Raw genomic sequence first — 22,457 nt, 5'->3', positions numbered from 1 at the left:
GTGCAAAGATGCAACTCCCAAATCTCCATTTCCAGTCCGAACATCTCCTGAACACCAAATTGGCAACTGCCTACTGAAGCATAAAGGTTAGATAGAAATATTGGGTTGGCCAAAAAATTCGTTCAGGTTTTTCTATAACATTTTACAGAAAAACCTGAACAAACTTTTTGGCCAACCCAATAAATAAGTTACTGGACCTCTCCTTTTGCATTTCCTAAAGGCACTTACAACCCAGTACAAATCTGCAGACAGACAAAAAAGACAAGAGAGTGAACAGACTACAAGGGACTGTCTAAATGAGACCTCTGAGCTCTTTTCAAGGTCTCTAACTATTTAGGCAGACAGATAATTCTTTTAATATCTAGTTTCATTTTCAAAAATTTACAGCTTGAACAAAGTTAGAGGATTCACACTTTCTGATTTCAAAACTTATTACAGGGACTTCCCTGGTGGCGCAGTGGTTAAGAATCTGCCTGCCAATGCAGAGGACACGGGTTCGAGCCCTGGTCCAGGAAGATCCCACATGCCACAGAGCAACTGAACCCGTGCACAACTACTGAGCCTGTGCTCTAGAGCCCACGAGCCACAACTACTGAAGCCCCCACACCTAGAGCCCCTGCTCCACAACAAGAGAAGCCACCGCAATGAGAAGCCCGCGCACCGCAATGAAGAGAAGCCCCCGCTCGCCCCAACTAGAGAAAGCCCGCACACAGCAACAAAGATCCAATGCAGCCAAAAATGAATAAATTTATTAAAAAAATAAAAATTAAAAAAAAACTTATTACAAAGCCATGGTAATCAAAACAATGTTGTACTGGCATAAAGATAGACATTAGGCCAATGGAATAGATTAGAGAGCCCAGAAATAAACCCTCACATGTATGATCATATGATTTTGACAAGGAGGCCAAGACCATTCAATCAAGAAAGAACAGTCTTCTCAGCAAATGGTGCTGAGAAAATTGGATATCCACATGTAAAAGAATGAATTTGGACCCTTACCTTGTATCCTACACAAAAACTAACTCATAATCAATCAAAGACCTCAAATTAAGAATTAAAACTATAAAACTTATAGAAGAAAACAACAGAAAAGCTTCATGACACTGAATTTGGAAATGAATTATTGAATATGACACCAAAAGTACAGGCAAAAAAAAAGAAAAAATAAACTACACTTCATCATTAAAGGACACTATCAACAAAGCAAAAAGGCAACCCACTGACTGGGAGAAAATACTTGCAAATCACATATAGGCATACCTCAGAGATATTGTGGGTTCAGTTCCAGACCACTGAAATAAAGCAAATATCACAATAAAGCAAGTCACACAAATTTTCTGTGCATATAAAAGTTATGTTTACACTATCATCATCTGACAACACAGGGTTGCCACAAACTATCAATTTAAAAAAAAATGCAATATCTGTGAAGCACTTAATAAAGTGAAGTACAATAAAACAAGACAAGGTATGCCTGCATCTGATAAGAGATTAGTATCTCAATATATAAAGAACTTCTAAAACTCAACAACAACAACAAAAACTGATTAAAAAATGGGCAAAAGGGACTTCCCTGGTGGTGCAGTGGTTAAGAGTCTGCCTAACAATGCAGGGGACACGGGTTCGATCCCTGGTCCAGGAAGATCCCACATGCTGCAGAGCAACTAAGCCCGTGTGCCACAACTACTAAGCCCAGGAGCCACAACTACTGAGCCCATGTGCCACAACTACTAAAGCCCATGCACCTAGAGCCCGTGCTCCGCAACAAGAGAAGCCACCGCAATGAGAAGCACGCACACCGCAATGAAGAGTAGCCCACGCTCACTGCAACTAGAGAAAGCCCGTGCGCAGCAACGAAGACCCAACGCAGCCAAAAATAAATAAATTTTTTTTAAAAACCCAAAAAACCAGAAAATAGCAAGTGACAGCCAGGATGTGGAGAAATTGCAATCCTTGTGCACTGCTGCTGGGAATGTAAAATGGTGCAGCTACTGTGGAAAACAGTATGGTAGTTCCTCAAGAAGATTAAACACAGAATTACCATGTGATCCAGCAATCCCACTTCCAGGTATATCTCCAAAAGAACTGAAGCAGGGACTCAAACAACTCAAACAACAATGTTCCAAAAGCAGCCTTATTCACAATAGCTTAAAAGCAGAAACAACCAAAATGTCCATGACAGTTGAATGGATAGAACAAACTGTGGTACATACATATAATGGAATATTATTCAGCCTTAAAAAAGAATGAAATTCTGATACATGCTACAACCTGAATGAACCCTGAAAACATTTATGCTAAGTAACATAGTCAGACACAAAAGGTCAGATGTACAATTCTACTTAACAAAGTATCTAGAAGAGTCAAATTCAGAGAGAGAAAGCAGAATGGAATGAGGGTTACCAGAGGCTAGGGGGAGGGGGAAAGGAGCAGTTAGCTAATGGGTAAGAGTTGCAGTTTGGAAAGGAATCGTGATGATGGTTGCAACATTCACAACAATGTGAAGGTCCTTAACACCACTGAGTTGTACACTTTAAAATGGCGGAAACAGTAAACGTTATGTATATTTTACCACAATAAAAAAAGTTGAAAAAAAAACCTTTCCTTTTATTCTTTTAGACCTATCAGTCACAGTTAAGACTATGGAGACTGTACGAGGGAACCATTTTAATAGTTTCTAGCCCAGCACTAGGGACACTGCCCAGAGCATAAACGATCCTCAACTATTTGAGGACAAGCGAGAGACGGATGGATGGATGGATGGACAAAATACTATAAGTTCAAAACTTAAAAACAATTTCTAAACATATGAAATATTTTTGAAGATAACTAAAACGTATGTTAAAACAATTTTTTAACTTTAGTTTAGAATTTCATAGACGCCATCATAAAAGACTATTTGTGACAATCAAATGGAAGTTAATCCCAAAACCAATTTCCAGTCAGCTTCAAAGTACTTTGTGAATAGAATTCCCCAGGAGGTTCTGTTCCAAGCCCTAGCTCCCCCTACTCTCCTAAACTGAAATGCCCCTTCTTCTGTAAATAGTGCAATGTCCGGCCCAACTCCCCACTGCTTCTGACACTTTCCGGGACAGCCTCAGCCTAATTCACTACTTCCTCTGAACCAAAAATGTACTGTCTTCTATTACCCAACTGGCACTTAGGACAGTACTACTTTACACTGTTACTTTAATTCTCAAGTGCCTTATCTCCCCACTACTAGACTATAAACTTGTGAAGACTAAGACTTTTCTTGTTACTTTACTTCATTCCTAGTCCCATTTAACAAAACCTTGCACAAAGTACAATTTTATAATTTGGTGCAATTTTGGAAATTGTTATTCCCACGTCTTTCCCCACTCTCAACCTCCTCAGGGAAGGCACTTTGGTAGCCAAAGGACCTACAGTGAAGGAGAAATGAAAAGTAAATTAAAAGATATGGAGGAAATGGGGAAAATGTTTCAATAAAGATAAATTTAAAAAGAAAGAGGGGCTTCCCTGGTGGCGCAGTGGTTGAGAGTCTGCCTGCCAGTGCAGGGGACGCGGGTTCGAGCCCTGGTCTGGGAAGATCCCACATGCCGCGGAGCAGCTCGGCCCGTGAGCCACAATTGCTGAGCCTGCGCGTCTGGAGCCTGTGCTCGCCAACGAGAGGCCGTGATGGTGAGAGGCCCGCGCACCGCGATGAAGAGTGGCCCCCGCTTGCCACAACTAGAGAAGGCCCTCGCACAGAAACGAAGACCCAACACAGCCATACATACATACATACATACATAAAAAGAATGTAAGCAGACAAGAATAGCATTAAAAAAAAAAAAAAAAATTAAAAAAAAAAATTTAAAAAAAAAAAAAAAAAAAAAAAAAGAAAGAGTTGTGGGCCAATGCCTTCGAGGGGACCCAGCCCTAAGACCTTCAAGAGATCCTGGCCTTGAACTTAGGCAGGAAGGACCCTTCCCCCTAAAAAATGGGAGAAGGGGCATCAAAAATGGGAGGTGGGAACAACGAAAGGTGGGAAGAACTGGTGACCAGAGGGGTTAGAAGAGGTCAAGAACCTTTTTAAGCTTTCCAACTTAGAGCCAAGACATGATGAAACCTAATACTTCTTCACCAACTATGCTAGGCACTTTACATGCGTTATTTTATTTACTTGTCATTAGAATCATTTATCATTTTGGAGGTTTGGAGGCTTCTGATGTCTCTGGAGAGTCAGCAGTATCTTATAAGAATTGTTCAAGGAAGACTCTGGACTTGGCCTAAGAATAAGAAGTGGTACTTCAGGTTTCCAGATTTCCCAGTACAGCATGCCAAGGATTACCAAAAAAATAAAACAGGTTGTAGGTTCAGGACAAACACAAAGATAAGCGAGCGCAGATAACTAATTGCATTTGAACAGAATGTTCACTAAGCCCAGCAAAGCACAAGAGGGTTAAGAAATAATAAAAACAGTGGAAATATTAAATACTTGTCAAGATCACTATAAATCTTAATTCTTCTCTGGGCTAGGTAATTACCTATTTGCATTTGTTCAGCACCTTGCAGTTTTTAAAGCACTTGCACATATGCCAATTCACTGGATCCCTACAATTTAGAGGTTATGGGACAGCCCACAAATGTAGGCCCATTGTGCCCAGGGGGTAACTGAGGGTCTAAGAATTTAAAGCATTTATCCTAATTCTTCTAACTACTCAAGGGCAAGGCTGGAAATCAAAAACATGGCAATCTTCTGACTCCTGATCCAAGACACCCCCCTTATGTCCCTATTGCAATTAACGTGTACTTCCATTAAAGTCAATAACTTATTTTATTGGAATCATTTGCAAATCTGTCTTCTATATAGACTGGATGCTCCTTGAGGGTAAGAAGTTTTTCTTTGCAACCTCACCACCAGCAAAGACACTGGCACATAGGTGTTCAATAGTTAGACTGAACTAGGGCTTCCCCGGTGGCACAGTGGTTGAGAATCCGCCTGCCAATGCAGGGGACATGAGTTCGAGCTCTGGTCCAGGAAGATCCCACATGCCGCAGAGCAATTAAACCTGTGCGCCACAACTACTGAGCCTGTGCTCTAGAGCCCGCAAGCCACAACTACTGAGCCTGAGTGCCACAACTATTGAAGCCCACGCGCCTAGAGCCAGTGCACCGAAACGAAGAGCGGCCCCCACTCGCCACAGCTAGAGAAAGCCCACATGCAGCAACAAAGACCCAATGCAGCCATAAATAAATAAATAAATTTATTTTAAAAAAAAAAGTTGGACTGAACTAAAATCTGTTTCCATTTTATATAACAGGGCATAGATACAAAAATTAAATGACAAGCTCAATTCAGTGACTGAAATTTAAGCTAAATTCTTAAAATGATATTTCTGAGCTTATTTTGTTAACATAGTATAAAACTGTTTAACAGTTGCATTTGAGAAACTGGAACTAGAAAATGAAACCACAGTAAAAATAACCACTAGCAATTTATATGCAGTCCTTTAATTTCCAGTCCCTCCACAGGGCAGAGGGTAGATAGTAGGGAACAAAGAGTTTACCTACACATTATCAACCAACAAGAATAACTTTGTTCTTAAAATTTAACTCACAACTCCCTACAGTTCAGTATACTAAAATTGTTCCTCCTACTACTGAACTACAAGTCAAATTCTATTACAATAAAAAGTCGTATTGGAGAAAGAGATTTCTAATCCTCAACTCAGCAGAAACTTAGTATTTTCAATATTAATTTATTTCACTATTTCTCAACTTTTTTTTTCCATTACTGCTCCCTAAAGAAGCTTTTTCAGGCTTTTTTCTATAACCACGCCCTCCCCCATAAAATTTTAGTAAGATGGCACACGGTATGTGTATCTATGCTCTACACATAGAAGAAGTAAGAATTTTTCACCACCACCCCCAGACGCTACCCTAAATGAAAATACATGATTTACTTAGTAAATATCTTCTGAATGGTAGCTATATGCCAAGCTGAGATATTCACTATGGGAAAATTCTACGACAGCAACACAATTTAGTTTTTTAGTTTACTGTAAGAGTTTTGACCCACAGAACAAAATGAAATGGGCTTGAAGATAGAGAACTTCTTCCTAGTGCTTGCACCTCGTCGAGGGCTTGGCTCAATAAACATTTGATTAATGCATGGAAGGTATTAGAATTCTACATGTGGTAGAACGACCAGGCTACAGAAATGCTGGCTTCCTATCTCAAATCTCACAGAACTGAAAATCCAACCCACCACAACCCTGAAACCTGAAATTTTCTGTAGTCAATTTTCAAGAGGAAAAAAAAGACAAAACACAGCCAAAACAAAAAACTTAAACTAAAACAAAGAAACAGTTTCTATTAGATAATTTTTAACCTTCTGGTTCACTAAATGCTTTGAGTATCTGATGAAGGCTATGTTCTCTTTCTCCAGAAAAATATACACATACAACACATACAACTGCAGAACGTTTTACAGACTTTTAAACTCCATCCTTTGACTCCAATTTAAGAGCTTCCCTTATTAAAGGAATATGTAAACTATACACAATTTATTAAGTTTAAAAATAAGGTCTTTTTTTCATTTAAAATTTAACTTTTTCACCAGCTTAAAAATATATTTACAAGAAGCATTCTTTCTGGCAATGTAATGTACTTTAATATTAATTGTATTCTTGCAGATCAGATGTTTACCAAACAACTAATAAGATGAGATAATATGAATAAAATAACAGCCTATTTTACATATTTACCTGTAATACCTAAATTAAAACCCCAAGATTTACTAAATTACATTATAACACTCTACAATACTTTTGAAACATGTTGCAGTCTTTCAAGCTTTGATCAGGGAAACCTAAAGCCACTAACATCAATTCCAAAATGAAGCCAAGCTCCCACCTTTGTTACTTGTCACTACACTTATTAAGTGGAAGAAAGGGGGACCAGCGGTCTCTTTGTGCTGCTTCAAAAGGAAACTAGCATGAAAATAAAATCCCCTAAACAAAGACTACAGCAACTCTGAATGATACAATTTACCCTGATTAATAGCAGAAAAAGTATGCTGATACAAAGTAGGGAAAGTTTGCTTGGGCCAAAGGTTTAACACGACATAACTGGACAAGCATAATGCATTTAGGGTCTTTTGAGATTTACATGTAAGCTGACACTTACGGTAGTAGGTTATCTCTTTAAACATCAGAAAAACTCTCCAAATATTTGATCAAAATAATTTCAAAGTAAAACTCTACAAGATAATCTCAAATGATCCATACAGGAATGCTCAGATGGTTTAAAATTAATAAATATCAAATATTAGTATGACTTATAAAATGAATCAGTGAATGTTTTGGCCACACTGTGAAAGGACCCTGAAGCACTGAAAAGTAACTTCACTAACATAAAATCTTGTTTAAAAGATACAATCAAGTGGTTCAATGACCTCCAAAAACTAATTTTTGAGATTCCTGTATATCTCTTATGTGTGTACTTACTCTTAAATACACCTGAAAAAAATAAATGAAAACTCAGATCTTTCAAAAATATGAACAGCATATTAATTGTATTAAAGGAATAACAAAATTCCAAAACTCTGAAGTCTTTATTATACTTTAATTTACTGAAATCTTAGCACACCTTTAAATACTGAATATTTGTTAAATAAATTTCTCATTAACAGATGTGATATCCAGAGATGGTGTGTATTACTGCATGTATAGAAAGGAGAATTTAAAAAAAAAAAAAACAAAGTTATCCACCTTGATAAGTATTGTATTTCAAAGTAGCGACCTTGGGAAACTCACTCCAAAAATGGAACATTCTGGTATCAATCTTCCGAGCCAATTTAAAAGCCACACAAAAGTCAGTTCCATCATTTTAGTTAAACTTAACTATTTTACCCTAAGTGTGTATTATCCAGCTCAAGCACTTACTTATTTTTCAAGATACAGAGTTAAATTATCACATTAAGGTTCTTATCTGCAAGCATTAAAAACATTAATAATTGACTCTGGCTTTCTTTAAAGAGGGACTTTACTGGAAGGTTCCTAAAGCTTACAAAATTGAAAGGTGCCTGGAAAATCGAGATGGGAAAGACAAGCACCAAAGGGCTAGGGAGAAAGAAGCTCTGACCCAAGTCAGAGACCACTCTGACCCACACACTGACACTCCTCTGATAGGTCTCCAAAAAACCCCACAAGCCTGCTGTTCTGTTCTCAAGATCCAAAGCCCCAGGAGAAAATGTCTGGTTGGACAAGTCTAGGTCGGACTGCACCACAAAAGGGAAAGGGTAAATGCTTCAACAGTGCATCCTGGAAATACATCCAATGGGAACACCCTAAAAACAAGACAAAACCTAGAAAGGACAAGGTGGAGAGTAAAACAATAAATGTCCGCAGCAGTCCAATCAGAACCACAGGAGAGGTCTACGTCTCTCTCCATTTTAGAGAGCTTTGAGGCTCAGAGATCAAATAACATGTAAAACAAAGGATACACCTCAGACCAGGACTATACTATACCGCCTCTTTCCACTCTGCTATTCCACATGCACACTCTAAATTATACCTGGCCGTTTAAAAGTAATCAAATCCAACTTTAAAGCACTAAGATTTGTCATGAATGAAGATATTTAAAAGTATATGACACCAGTTATTTCACATAATTCTCAATGAGGCATTCTGAAAACACTAACTACTGGAGGCACCTATGGAAAAATCAAAGAGTTGGGAGGAAAAAAATACCTCGCTTGTTTGCTGTCCCTTCCTCTCAACTACAGGGGAGACAGCAGAAATCTTGCTAATTATTTGGAAGTTGAATTCAAGTTTAAACCCATCTGCCATCCTTGCTGTGATCTCTGATAACTTACTTCAATACCTATGCCCTCTGCCCAGACTGAGCATCGGAATCCCCAGAGGGGCCCAGGCATTGGTGTTTTAATGAAAGACAGAAAGGAAAATCATTGGTGAAAAATCTGAAATGAAACTCACAGTGACTTTAGAGTCATCCCTGATAGGTAATCTGAAGCGGGACCATCTGCTTACCGGCAGGCAAGCTGAGCCTTCCGTTCAGCAGAGGGCTGAGGGAGAGAATACTGGGTTCGGGATATGAGTGAAAATAATGTTAATATTATAGATTGTAAAATGTGTTAAAAGTAAGCTGACAATACAATGAGAGTGAACAAATGACAACCTCACACAATATGGATGAAGCTCACAAACCTTGCTTTACAAAAGACACAAATCAAAGTACAAAAATAGGCAAAATTATTCTATGCTGCATTCTAAAGTCAAGCCAGTGGTAACCCTTGAGGACCAGGCAGTGACTGGAAAAGGAAATCAAGCAGGGCTTCTGGAGAGCTGGTCATGTTGTTTCTTGATCTAGGTGCTGGTTCAACAGGTGTGTTCAATTTGCAAAAATTCTTCACACTCGTGCACTTTTCTGTGGGTTTATTATTCAACAAAAAGCATTTTTAACAAACCATAAGTCTCAGCATTTTTGAAAAGTCAAACTAATTTGACCTCTCACAATTTCTTTAAAATTCTTCTTGTTCTGATTTCAAGTAATGTTAGCTCACATACATATAAAACGTGTCCATCATTAATGACAAACCTAACCTTTAGAATTTAGCTTTTAAATATCTTTAAAGTACCCAGAAATATAACAAAGATGGACACTAAGTTAAAATAATAAAAAGTTAAAGCAGTGAATTTATTAAACTGTATATATTACAGGTAAAGTTTACAATTTGTTAATATTAAACTTAGTAAGGGGACTTCCCTGGTGGCGCAGTGGTTAAGAATCCGCCTCCCAATGCAGGGGACACGGGTTCGAGCCCTGGTCCGGGAAGATCCCACATGCCGCGGAGCAACTAAGCCCGTGCACGGCAACTCCTGAGCCTGCGCCCTAGAGCCCGCGAGCCACAACTACTGAGCCCGTGCTTCACAGCTACTGAAGCCCGCGCACCTAGAGCCCGTGCTCCACAACAAAACAAGCCACCGCAATGAGAAGCCCACGCACTGCAACGAAGAGCAGCCCCCGCTCGCTGCAGCTAGAGAAAGCCCACGCGCAGCAACGAAGACCCAACACAGCCAAAAATAAATAAGTAAATTTTAAATAAATAAATAAATAATAAACTTAGTAAGTTAAAAGCATAAATGCCTAGAACCTATGTAAGAGAGTAATTCCTGTCCCCTAAAAAGAGTGATACAAGTTGAAGACATAGCTACAGGCAACGGGGTGGGGGGGAGGTGGAAGAAATCTCCTAAAGAGAAAGAAATGAATGGATGAGTTGCCAGGGCTAGTTATTATGTAAAGATGTGAGGACAGGGGAAAATATACAGGTTAATCCCTAAAACCTAAGTCTAAAGCAATGCAAAGTCCCAACCCCACCCACTGCCACTTCAACTCCATGCACTTGCCTGCAAAAGGGAAAAAAATTTTCCCTATGTGGTTGTTGAACTGCTGAGAATTACCTAGTGTCTGGACCTCGGCCATGACATGGCAAAGTATAGTGACTCCTGACACAAACACAACAGATGGTTTCAATTATGTACCACCAAAGAACTTTAAATTTTCTAGGTTTTGTAAGTATCATTAAGTTTCAACAAATAAATTTTTTAGATTATCTTCATGAAAACCAATCACAGAAAAACAGCATGTGAATATGTTTCAGCGTAAACATTTAGAGTAACACATACTTCAAAAAACAAAAAGGTACTTTCTCACCATAATTTCTCATTTAGAGTGACTCAGAAGTCCAAAAGCTAGTCTTGGTTTTAGCGTTTAAGTTTTAGTTTTACACACAGAATGTATCCACATAGAAAAGTCTCAGAAACTATAAACCAAAATGTTCACTCAGAAATATGGATGACTTTTCTTCACTTTGCTGGTTTTTTTTTTTTTTGGTATTTTCTATGTTACCTTTGTCCCAAAGGAAAAAGATAGAGACTTAAAGAAAAATGTTTAAAAAAAAAGAAAGAAAGAAAAATGTTTATTACCAAGATTCTAAATGGTGAAGCCTAAAAAAAGCTTTCTTTTTTTTTTTAAGAATACTTACTAAAAATCACATTTCTAGGACACTATACAACTAGTTTGCTTTTCCAAAGAACAAAAAGGAATTTCACATACAGACTGCTTTCATCATAACTCAGTAATTAAAACACAGATACTGGGGCCCCTTTCATAGCCAGAGGGACATCAACTTTTTTCAAGAAATCATCAGAAAAACGTGAGCAAACTGGAAACCCAGAAAATGCAAATACACTAGACGTGTCCATCAAGGTAAATTTTAATTCATTAGATTACTAAATATCAGGAGTCCACAAACAATCCATATAAAACTCACGTCTATCTGGTAAGTTTTGGTGAATAAGACTAAGTTGTTTTAATAAGACTTAATTTTTTTTTGCCCACCTCTGTGAATTGGGAAAACTTTATTTAAAAAAAAAACTTAGATATTTTTGTATCTGACTCTCAAAATGTGCCGTCTGTAGTTTCCATAGGGAGATAAAACAAGCTTCTGGGACTCCTCACCACATACGATTTATACAATATCCATTCATCTGTCTGACCCTCTGGCAGGTCTCTAAAAATAATCATTTTTGGAGACAAACACGTGATGAAGCAAATATAGCAAAATGTTAATTATAGAACCTAGGAGGTGAGTGTACAGGTGTCCACTGCAGCATTTTTCTCAACTTCTCTATGTGTGAACAATCTCACAAGGTACTGGGGTGAAAACAATCGTTTCAAAGTCAGAACACAAGTATCTATCGAAACGCTGAGGCCTTTCATCAAATCACAAACCTAGCATTTCAAGCGCGCCCATGAAAATGCCCCTCCTTGAGACTGCAAGACTTTTTTAAGAATAGTAAACTGGTAAAATGTAAACGCGATACTAAAAATCTCTCAGGCAAAACAAATTTACCTAGAAAGTCAATTTCCAGGTTTCATGAGATTTTTGTTGGACTTTTATCAGTAAAACAACTTTTGCCTCCATTACCATTTCACCGAAATTTTTTCAAAATTCCGAACAGTACACCTTAATTTTTTTTTTTAAATCACCCAGAAAGCAAATGAGTGGACCTAGGTCCCCTGATCTCCCAGGTCCTGAAACCTGCAGAACCTATGAGTTCGGGTACACTCTAACCTGCAAGTCTCCAGGTAGGAATTGTACCCTGGGGTCTACCCGGGTTAAACACGCGGAAAAAAGCGAGGAAGCAACAGACCGCCGGGGAGTCAAAATGAAAGAAGTGACTGTGAAAGGAGAAAGGGAAATCCAAGCAATCAGGGCGGGGAGGATCTGGAAGCACGGGACCAGCTGGGCGCTCCCGGGCGCGGAGCTCGGGAGCTGGGAGGGCAGACGCGCGGAGCCGGTGGCCAGGCTCCCGCCTGGCGCCGGGGCCCCGCACCGGCCGCCCCCGCCCTGACCGCTGCGCCCGCACCTCTCGGTCCTTGAGGCCCAGAAGGAGCACCTCCTCCATCAGGGTCAGCCGCGTTTCCTTTGAGTCGCCCTTGTCGTCTTCGTCCTGCTCGTCGCGGCGGCTCTGCGCGTCGTCCTCGCCGTTGCCGCCGCCGCCGCCAGCCGCCCGCTCCTTGTCGGCGGCGTTGCGGGAGGCCTCGGTGCGCCGCTGCACCAGCCCCGAGCTGCGCTGGGTCAGCGAGGTCATGGCTCCGGCCGAGGCGCCGCGCCGGGCCGAGAGGGACGCGGGACTTGCCGGGTCTCCCTCTTCCTCCCTCCGCGGCCCCCGACCCGCGCTTCCGTGTTAAACCCGGGCGCTGGGGCTACGTCCGTCGGTAGCGGGGCCGGGTGCAGTCATGGGGAGACGGGCCGGGGCGAAGCGGGCGGGCCGGGCGTCAGGGCGGGCGAGGGGCTTCTTCCTTCCTGCGGTCGCAGCCCACGGGCTGCCGGAGCTCCAAGGCGGAGGCGGGGGAGGAGGAGGAGGAGGAAGCGGCGGCGGCGGCGGCGCCTTTCCAATATGGCGGCGCCGGCTGACGTCACTGGAGGATGTGGCACGGCCGCGGCGGGGCGGGCCGGGAGAGCGCCGGAAGCGGCGGGCAGGGACCCGGGGGTCGGGTCTCGCTGTCTACGAACCCCCTTCCGCCCCCCGGGTCTCCCCCGGCGCTCGCCCTTTTCTTGGGGTTCCTTCGCCGCCCGGCCCGCCGCCCCCCTCCCGTGACGTGTCCTTCCTCCGCCCGCCTTCCCCTGTGTCCCCCAAAGAACCGGGGCTGGAGCCAGAGTCTGGCAAGGCCCCAGCGAATCCGAGCAGCCTTGGCCTCGCGAGGTTGAACCCTGCTCCGTCTGGAGCTGTCCCCTTAGCACCCCAGACACCACCGTCCTCGGAGTTGGCCTCGCCCGGGGCTGCAGAGACCCGGCTTGGAACCGGGGTCCCCACGAGTCACTGGAAGGACTTTTGCTCACCGCTGATGGGGCGGGGAGAGGGCGCGCGCTCTGCCCACATTCCCAGACCCTTCAGAAGGAGCAACAGCGTTTAAATGGCCTGCAAGAGGACTTTTAGTTTTTCTGGGTGTATTACGGTATGAAAAGAGAGGTTAGAACAAACTGAATAGTTTTGTTTGTAAAACTTTGTTCCTCCTTCCCGACCAGGGCGCAGTGAGTACAGTTAATACTGCACACGTCAGTACAGTCGACCTTAACGAACTTTTTATAGAGACAATAAACCTGCTGGGTTTCGTGCCACGTCTTTGTACACATTAAATCTCTTTCAGTTTAATTACTCGGTTAAATCCTCTTGGCGTGCTTGACAGTTTGAGCAAGTTATGTTAAAGAATAGATGTCCAACCTGAGAGGGGGGGTTTGTAGGGCCAGAAGAGTGGAGTTATAAGTAAAACATTACACAGAAATAGCATTGTATGCCATCCGATATTATTTAAAGTCAATAGTGATCACAGGCTGTGGCTACAGAATGATTTAGATAGGAGGAATGTAACAGGACTTAAGCTATAAGAAGCGATAAACGCCCACGGTAAAACCATCGTATAGAACATTTTTGGCTACAGAGTTCTTCCTGTTCCACAAACCCATTATCCAGAACGCATACTGGCCGTGCACCATCACCATCACCCTGTGCCCGGGAAAGTGAGAAGCTAAATCTCCTGGGGTGGGGAGAAGGGGGAAGGGTGAGCACAAAGTAGACCCTCCCTGTTTCCTGTCTTTTTGGGCAAAGGTCAATTTCACTTCAACCAATTTCTCTCATTAACATCCTGTTCAACTCATTTTTTTTTCTTTTATTTCTCTCCCAGTTCTTTCCCAAATAGCTTAAAATGTTTCTTTTTAAAAGAAATATAATTATTTGATTAATATAGTCAAATACATAAGTTTAAAGAGTATAAAGATAGCTATAGTGAAAATCTTCCTTCTAGCCCTGACCCTGTTCACCCAGTTGTTCTCCCCTCCCCCTGGTGATTTTAAAATATGTCAACAAATTAGGTGAAGCCTAATTCCCCTCCCCTTGAGTGTGGGCCAGACTTAGTGACTCTCTTCAAATGAATTGAATGTGGCAGGCAGGACTGTGTGTGACTTCTTAGACTAGGACATAAAAGTCTTTGCATCTTCTTCCTTGTTCTCCTTTGCTCTCTCTTAGATCGTTCACTCCGAGGGAAGCCAGCTGCCATATCATGAAGACATTCAAGCAGCCTTATGAAGAGGTCTAGTTGGGAAGGAACTGAGGCCTCCTGCCCAACAGCCATGTGAGTCAGCCATCTTGGAAGTGGATCCCAGCCCCAGTCAAACCTTTAGTTAACATCTTAATTGCAACCTCATGGAAGAGTCTGAACCTCTACCGCTGAACATACACAGAGAATTTGTGCTCCTCCCCATGTCCCCATCTGTCATGGGCATAATTCTAATACAGCCCTCATAATTCTTGCTGCCCTAGTATCTACACTTTTGTGTAATCCCCTCTCCTTGAGTGTGAACAGACTTTGTGACTTACTTCTAACCACTAGAATATGGCAAAAGGGAGGGAATGTTGCAGATGTAATCAAGGTCCTTAATAAATTCACTTTGAGTTAATCAAGGGAGAGATTATCCTGGGTGGGCCTACGTAATCAGGTGGCGTAATCACTTTCCCTCGAAAGTGGATCCATCCCTTCCCTAATTAGAGAGACTTGAGTCAGCTGAGACATTCTCTTGATCGCTCTCAAGACACTCTCTCTTGAGGAAGACAGCCGTGTTGTGAACTGCCTACGGAGAGCGGAAACCTCTAAGAGTTGATGGTCTCAGTCTTAGAACTACAGCAACTGAATTATTCCAACAACATGAATGAGCTTGGAAGAAGACCCCAATCTCCAGATGAGAATGTAGCCCAGCCAACACTTTGATCACAACCTTGTGAGACTCTGAGCAAAGAATCCAGTTAAGCTATGCCAAACTCCTGACCAATGGAAACTCTGAAATAATAAATGTGTATTGTTTTAAGCCACTGAACTTGTAGTAATTTATGTCATTGATGCAAGTAGGTTGAAAAAAATAAAGGGTGGTAAAATATATACCATGCAAACAGCAACCATAATCAAGCTAGAGTGACTATACCAATATCAGACAAAATAGACTTTAAGACCACACGTACACACAACATTGTAAATCAACTATTCTAATATAAAACAAAAATTAAAAAAAATAAGACCACACGTACACAAAGTTACTAGAAATACACTCTCACTTTGTTGGTCAATTGATTTTCAACAAGGGTGCCAAAACAATTCAGTGGGGAAAGAATAGTCTTTTCAAAACAAATGGTACAGGGACTTCCCTGGTGGTCCAGTGGGTAAGACTCCACGTTCCCAATGCAGGGGCCGGGGTTCAATCCCTGGTCAGGCAACTAGAACCTGCGTGCGTGTCACAACTGAGAGTCTGCATGCTGCAACTAAAAGATCCTGCATGCTGCAGCTAAAGATCCTGCATGCCACAACAGAGATCCCACTTGCTGCAACTAAGATGCAGTGCAGCCAAAATAAATAAACAAACAAATGGTACAGAAACAATTGATAATCCACATACAAAAAAAATGAAGTTGAACCCCTACCTTATACCAGATACAAAAATTAACTCAAAATGGGTCAAAGATCTAAGTGTATAGCTAAAAATATAAAATATTTAGATGAAAATTGGCATAAATCTTCATGATCTTGGATTGGGCAATGGTTTCTTAGATATAACCAAAAACCCAAATGATAAAACAAAAGAGAGATAAATTGAACATTGTTAAAAGAACCCCATTAAGAAAATGTGCTTCAGAAGACACCATCAAGAAAATGAACAGCCAACCCATGTAATGGGAAAAAACATTTTATAAATCATATATCTGATAAGGACTTATATCTAGAATATATAAAGAATGCTTACAACTCAATAATAAAAAGTAATCCAATTTAAAATAGAATAATCCAATTTAAAATAGGCAAAGTGGGACTCCCCTGGTGGTGCAGTGGTTAAGAATCGCCTGCCAATGCAGGCGTCATGGGTTTGATGCCTGGTCCGGGAAGATCCCACATGCCGCAGAGCAACTAAGCTCATGCGCCACAACTATTGAGCCCGCGCTTGCCTAGAGCCTGTGCTCTGCAACAAGAGAAGCCATTGCAAGGAGAAGCCCGCACACCGCAACAAATAGTAGCCCCTACTTGACGCAACTAGAGAAAGCCCGCGTGCAGCAACAAAGACCCAACGCAGCCAAAAATAAATAAATAAAATAGGCAAAGTATATAAATAGACTTTTTACCAAAGAAGATACAAGAATAGCCAATAAGCCAATGAAAAGATGCTCAATATCATTAGGGAAGAGCAAATCAAAGCCACAATGAGATATCACTTCACACCCACTGGAAATGCTATAATAAAAAGACAGATATTAACAAATATTGTGATGTGGAGAAACTGGAACCCTCATAATACTTGTTAGAAGGTAATATAATGCACCACTTTAGAAAACCATTTGGCATAGGTTTTAACATAGAGTTACCATATGACCCAGCAATTCCGTGTCTACTTATATGCCCAAGAAAAATGGAAAATATATTTTACACAAAAACCTGTACATGAATATTCATAGCACCATTATTCATAATAATGAAAAAGTGGGAACAACCCAACTACCCATCAGCTGATGAATGGGTAAATAAAATGTGGTATATCTACATCAGGAAATGTTAGGCAGCAAAAAGGAATGGAGTACCGACACATGCTGCAGCATGTATAGACTTTGAAGACATTATGCTAACTGGAGAAGCCAGTCACAAAAGATCACACACTGCGCAGTTCTCTTTATATGAAATGTCTAGAACAAGCAAACCTATAGAAGCAGAGAGCGGATTAGTGATTGCCCAGGGCTGGCGAGGTTGGAGGGCATGGGGAATGACTGTTAAATTTGTCCAAAGTTTCTTTTCGGGGTGGTGAGAATGTTCTAAAACTAGTTGTGGTGCCGGCTGCACAATTCTGTGAAGATACTAAAAACCACTGAATTATACACTTTAAAAGGGTAAATTGTGTGGTATGTAGATTATATTCCAATGAATCTGTTATTAACAAAAAGTAGGGATCTTTGAATTAGGTCTGGCTAGAAGCATGTTCCAAGATACTATATATTATTGAGAAAAAAATTTGGATTTTTTTAAAATGTGCTTTTTGTAATAGGTACTTTTTAGTTTTTAAGTTAAAATGTTTTGAACAAGATTCGCTCGTTGGTGATGAAAAACGAACATACTTTTGGCATAATAAAACATAAACTCATATTTTTTTCACCAATAAATTTGGAGAAGGATTTAAAATTTTAAACAAATGTAGAACAAAGCATTGTTGTTTACCTTCATTGAAGATTATAGTGAGAAAACAAATAACATAAACATCAAAGAAATACACAGACTAGATAGGCTATAAAAACAATTTTAGCTGTTTGTTTATATAACAGTCTGTCACACAAATTCTAGAATTATATAGTTTAAGGAGCGTTCAAGAGATTAAACAATTCACAATCCTGAAATTTTTCCAACTGCCTACTCATTTTTCCTGGAAATCTAGAAAGGCAAGATTTCATGGTTTTATTATACCAGGTAGTTTAGTATCTTTCCACCGTGATCATCAGGAAGTCTTCTAAACTTCTATGTTAAATCCTTAACTATTAGTCTATATGAGGCCAGATATGAAAAGCTGTTGACGTGGAGATATGGCATCTCCTGACTTATTAGTAAAGATCTCTACTGTGACTGGACGTTTTAGGCCAAAGCAATCTTCTTGGAATTTACTTGAGGTTTAGGTATAATCCTCTATCCTCTGGGTGCACTAAACACCCCTCTCTTTTTCTCAGCTCAGTGGAAATTGAATAGCTTACTCACTGTTACCTAGAAAACAGCCCCTTACACATGTATACAAATTTAATTTGTTCTCTGCCCCACCTTCTCTGAATAAATTATCCTCGGTTCCCTGAGTCCACCATGAAAATAAATGCCCTCTTGTCCAAGATTCTAAATAAATCATGGTGTGATGAGAAAGAACTGAGCTTCTTCATCTGTAGAATGTCTCCCTCTTTTAACAAACCACGAATTTTCCTTCTAGGAACAAAGGTTGCTTTCCTGTCAAAGGACTGAATGCTGAAGCTTCCTGAGTGGCTATATTAGCTTTCTGTGCTATGGAACAAACAGGAGATATCTATTATCTTACAATATCTGTGGGGCAGGCATCAGGCACAGCTTAGCTGGATTCTCTGCTCTGGGACTCACAAGGATGCAATCAAGATGTCAGCTGAGCTGCATTCTCATCTGGAGACTCAACTGGGAAAGAACTGGCTTCCAAGTTTGCTCAGGTTATTGGCAGAATTCATTTCCTGGAGGCTGTAGAACTGAGGGCTTCTGTTTCTTGTTGGCTGTTGGCTGAAGGCCACCCTCGGCTCTTAGAGGCTGCATGCGGTTTCTTGCTGAATGGGCTTCTTCAACACGGCTGCTTCTTCATCGAGCCAAAAAGGAGAATCCTTAGTGTGGATCTGTCAGCATAATGGAGTTTTATAGAATGTAACATTGTCATGGGAGCGACATCCCTTCACTGTTGCCATATTCCACTGATTAGAGACAGTCATTAGTTTCAGCCCACACTCAAGAGAACAGGATTATATAAATGTATGAACACCAGAATACAGGGATCACTGCAGATCACCTTAGGTTGGCCCAGCACAGCCGACTTGAATCCTTTCTACACGGAGATGGAGTATGTGAATGAACAAATTAATAAACAAAAGCTAACCTATCTTTCAGTATTTTACATTATCTTTTTCCTTTATCCATAAATCCTCAGAAAAGCATTTGTATGAGTTATTTATTGCTGTTTAACAAAACATGTCCCCCAAATAGTGGCTTAAAACAGCAACTATTTGCTCATTTTTCTGAGGGTGAGCAATTTGGGCTGGCCTCAGCTGGGCTCTTCTGCTGCTCTGCCATGGGGTTTCGCCTGTGGCTGGAGTCACATGTCTGCAGCTTGACGTGGGCTGGTTGCTTTAACACAGCCTCACTCACATACGTGGAAATTGGTGCTGGCTTTAGGTCTCCAGCAGGCTGGCCCAGCCTTCTTCACATGGTGTCTGAGTTCCAGGAGGAAGAGAAGCTACAAAGCTCAGTCGTTGTACAATATCACTTCTGTCACATTCTGTTGATCAAAGGCAAGCCTAGATGCAATACGGGGGGGAATAGACTCCACCTCTTTTCCTTTCTAGACTTGTGCAAAGTTCACAATGAAATTCAGAAAGTATTCCAGATCAACTGAAAAAGCTCTTCTGAATAGAGTATATTTACCATGTGAATCAGCAACAGGGTTTAGATACAAAACACTAATTTTACCAAAATTTAATCTACTCAAAATAGAAATGATTACTCCAACTGGATTATTTCTTCCCACCAAAATGAGATAAGAATGCAAGAAATTATCTTAATAGGTGACTTAGCAATGTTCCTAATAATCTTAATAATGACTACATCTTCTTTAACTCAAAATCCCGGTAAACTTTTACCTTGACCCACTTAATTAATAAATAAGATAGTGGGATGTAATTAACTCTATTTCCTTCTCTTATGAAAGGGAGGTCTAGATAAGTCAAAACTTAAAAAGTAATAAATAATCCTACATTTGACATTGAAATTGGGTGTTTTTCTGGAAGAGTTGCCTGATTAAGTAGGTTTTGTTTTTGTTTTTTAATTATTATTCTTTTTGCATTTGCATTTGTGGTAATTGGAAATTTTCTTATCAACCAAACTACAGATCTGATTGGGGAAGATCTGAGAAGATCAGTTTCTCTGTCGTTGCATTGTTTAACTGCTATTATATTTTACTTCAGATCCAGTCATCAGTTTTGTCTCTGCCACCTCTCAAAACCAAGGTGTGGTCAATAGATGGCCTACATTTGCCCCCAGTCAAGAGATGGAGTTTGTGTCTCCTCCTCTTGAACCTGAGTAGAACTTGAGACTGCCTCAACCAATAGGGGATGGGGGAAGTGAGCTTATGTAACTTTTGAGGGTAGATTAGAAATATGTACATCTGCTTTGTTCTCTGAGGATGATAGTTCTTGGACTCTGCCACCATACTGTGAGGAAATCCAAACATTCTGTTTAGAGGCCCACCTAGAAAGGAACAGAGGCCCCTGGCCCACACCCCTGGCTGAGCTCCCAGTTAACAGCACAATTTGCCAGCCATGTGAGTGAGGCATCTTGAAAGTGAATCCTGCCCTCCAGTGAAGCTGTCCCAGCTGATGCCATGTGGAGCAGAGACGAGCCATCCATTCTTGAGAAACAGGTAATTGAAACACAGAGGAAGACGAGTTTCCCAGGCTCAAACCGCTCCAGAGTGGAGTCTGGTGTATATTTAGATACAAAGGACTTCCCTCCTTCTGATGTAAACCAACCAAGCCAGTAATCAAGAGGAACTGTTAACTGCCAATAGAGCTCTGAACCCTCTGTCAGCTTCCCTCACCCAAATAAGTAATTTAGTGAAAGCTGACCCTACACCCATTTTACAGGCTGGAGATTTTAAACAGGAAGAGTTAAGTCATCAGTGGACACCAGGGCCAGGAGCAGTCTGGCTGAGAAAAACAAGCAGTTTCATGCAGCAGTCGGGAAGAGAAGAAAGTTGATGTGCTCTCAAAAGATGGGGAGAGACCCCTCCAACTGTGAGGGCAGGACAAAAAATACTCAAGCCAGTTAAGTGACCTCAGCTGAGTCTGAGAAGCTGTCACAGAAATCATCTCTCTTGTTTTTTAGCTCTTGAAGGCGGGTGTGGGTGGGACGAGGTCAGATGCCAAAGGGGTTCAATGAATTCATTACTTCTTGTTTTGAGGAGATTACATGCATCAAACTATCTTTTGAAAATTGCGCAAGTATCATGAACACATTCTTATGCTAAAAGATTCAAACAAGAATCAATTCCAGAGAGCAAAATATAAAAGTCAACTTTCATCCTCACTCCCATTTTCACACCCCTCCCGCAAATTAGCCAGGACTGTGGTTTGGCAGCCATCCTTCCGTCCCTATTCTATGCGTTTACGTGTAATACATGGACATACATTATACAGATTTTTAATGCAAACAGGTTATACTGTACGTGTTGTTCTGCAAGTTGCTTTTTCCACATAATAATATATCTTCGGACTCTCCCCCTATCAGTGCATTTACCTCTATCTCATTCTTTTTAATGGCTGCAAAGTATTTCACGGTATGGGCAAACAATTTAATCAGTTCTGTAATGATGGACATCTAACTTATTCCTAAATGTTCACTATTCCAACAGTGCTGCAATAAACCCCTTTGTACAAACACCTGCATGCAGAGTGTTTCTGAAAGATCGATTCTGGGACTCAGGTTGAGTGTGAGCTGATGAATAAAGCAGCTCATGTCTCCATTTATTTCTCCCGTTGACATAACATTCACATAGTCTCTGACATCCTTCTTTCCTCTGCCTTTGAGGACCATTTCTTGAGTGACTTCTCCCAAGGAACTCTAGCATGGCTACTCACTAAGGAAACAGAAGACTCCAGTGGCAGGAAAATTAAGCTGCAGAAGCTGAGGTTAAATAAGACATTGAATTTGAGATGAGCCATTGGAAAGCAATTTTGGTCTCCCAAAGAGTTTCTTAATAAAGATGGCCTTGACATATGTTTACTTTCTTGGTTCCCCTACTATTTTTAGTTCCTTGGGCGAAGTTAATACTTGATTATAAATACATGCTTTTAAAATTTAAAAAAGGAAGGCTTATAACATAAATGAAGAAAGTTTCAGCTAAAATTAGCCATCTCCTTCTCCTGTAGATGCCCATCCTGGGGTGAACAGCATGTACCCTTGGAAGCGTCATTAGCTCCTTTACCCCATTAGCCTCCTCCTAGTACATTTGCCTCATGGTACTAACTGATGCCTCATGACCTTAAAATCCTAATGTCTCTTCCAAAGGCCAAGTCTAAATCACAGCTACATTCAGCCTTTGGATCTGGCTT

The 22,457-nt window shown here is 40.9% G+C and overlaps 3 protein-coding genes and 1 long non-coding RNA gene across 9 annotated transcripts in view; 2 read left to right on the top strand and 2 right to left on the bottom strand.

The window, feature by feature from the left end:
- The window catches only part of GOLPH3 (golgi phosphoprotein 3), a 52,719-nt gene extending 39,781 nt beyond the window's left edge, over positions 1-12,938 (bottom strand). The window contains exon 1 of one of the 2 annotated variants that reach the window (XM_082453859.1): positions 12,423-12,938. In XM_082453859.1, coding sequence (XP_082309985.1) covers positions 12,423-12,647 — 225 coding nt within the window. In that variant the 5' untranslated portion in view covers positions 12,648-12,938. The remainder of the gene's footprint in view (positions 1-12,422) is intronic. The other variant, XM_082453858.1, reaches the window with a different exon arrangement.
- Positions 1-22,457, top strand: part of SUB1 (SUB1 regulator of transcription) — a 354,409-nt gene that overhangs the window by 19,964 nt on the left and 311,988 nt on the right. The window lies entirely within an intron of this gene.
- LOC309656915 lies at positions 6,337-12,414 on the bottom strand. The gene is made up of 2 exons (XR_014261609.1): positions 9,943-12,414; positions 6,337-9,882 (listed from the first exon to the last, which is right to left on the bottom strand). It is a non-coding gene; the product is annotated as an uncharacterized lncRNA (long non-coding RNA).
- Positions 12,796-15,423, top strand: LOC309656852 (uncharacterized protein; the record flags this gene model as incomplete). Of its 5 annotated transcripts, none has more annotated exons than XR_014261513.1 (3): positions 12,796-13,515; positions 14,583-14,688; positions 15,146-15,423. XR_014261513.1 is itself a non-coding variant. In XM_082453872.1 (2 exons), the coding sequence occupies one exon, from the start codon at positions 12,796-12,798 to the stop codon at positions 13,471-13,473; it is 678 nt and encodes a 225-aa protein (XP_082309998.1). In that variant the 3' UTR covers positions 13,474-13,515; positions 14,583-15,423. The 5 variants fall into 5 exon arrangements, 1 of the variants encoding a protein (XP_082309998.1); XR_014261514.1 differs by having other exon boundaries at positions 15,103-15,423; XR_014261515.1 differs by having other exon boundaries at positions 15,079-15,423.

This window comes from Balaenoptera physalus, assembly GCF_965194825.1.
Source record: "Balaenoptera physalus genome assembly, chromosome: 3".
NCBI lineage: Eukaryota > Metazoa > Chordata > Mammalia > Artiodactyla > Balaenopteridae > Balaenoptera > Balaenoptera physalus.
The sequence above is the reverse complement of the archived record's forward strand: the minus strand, read 5'-3'. Positions and strand labels throughout refer to the sequence as shown.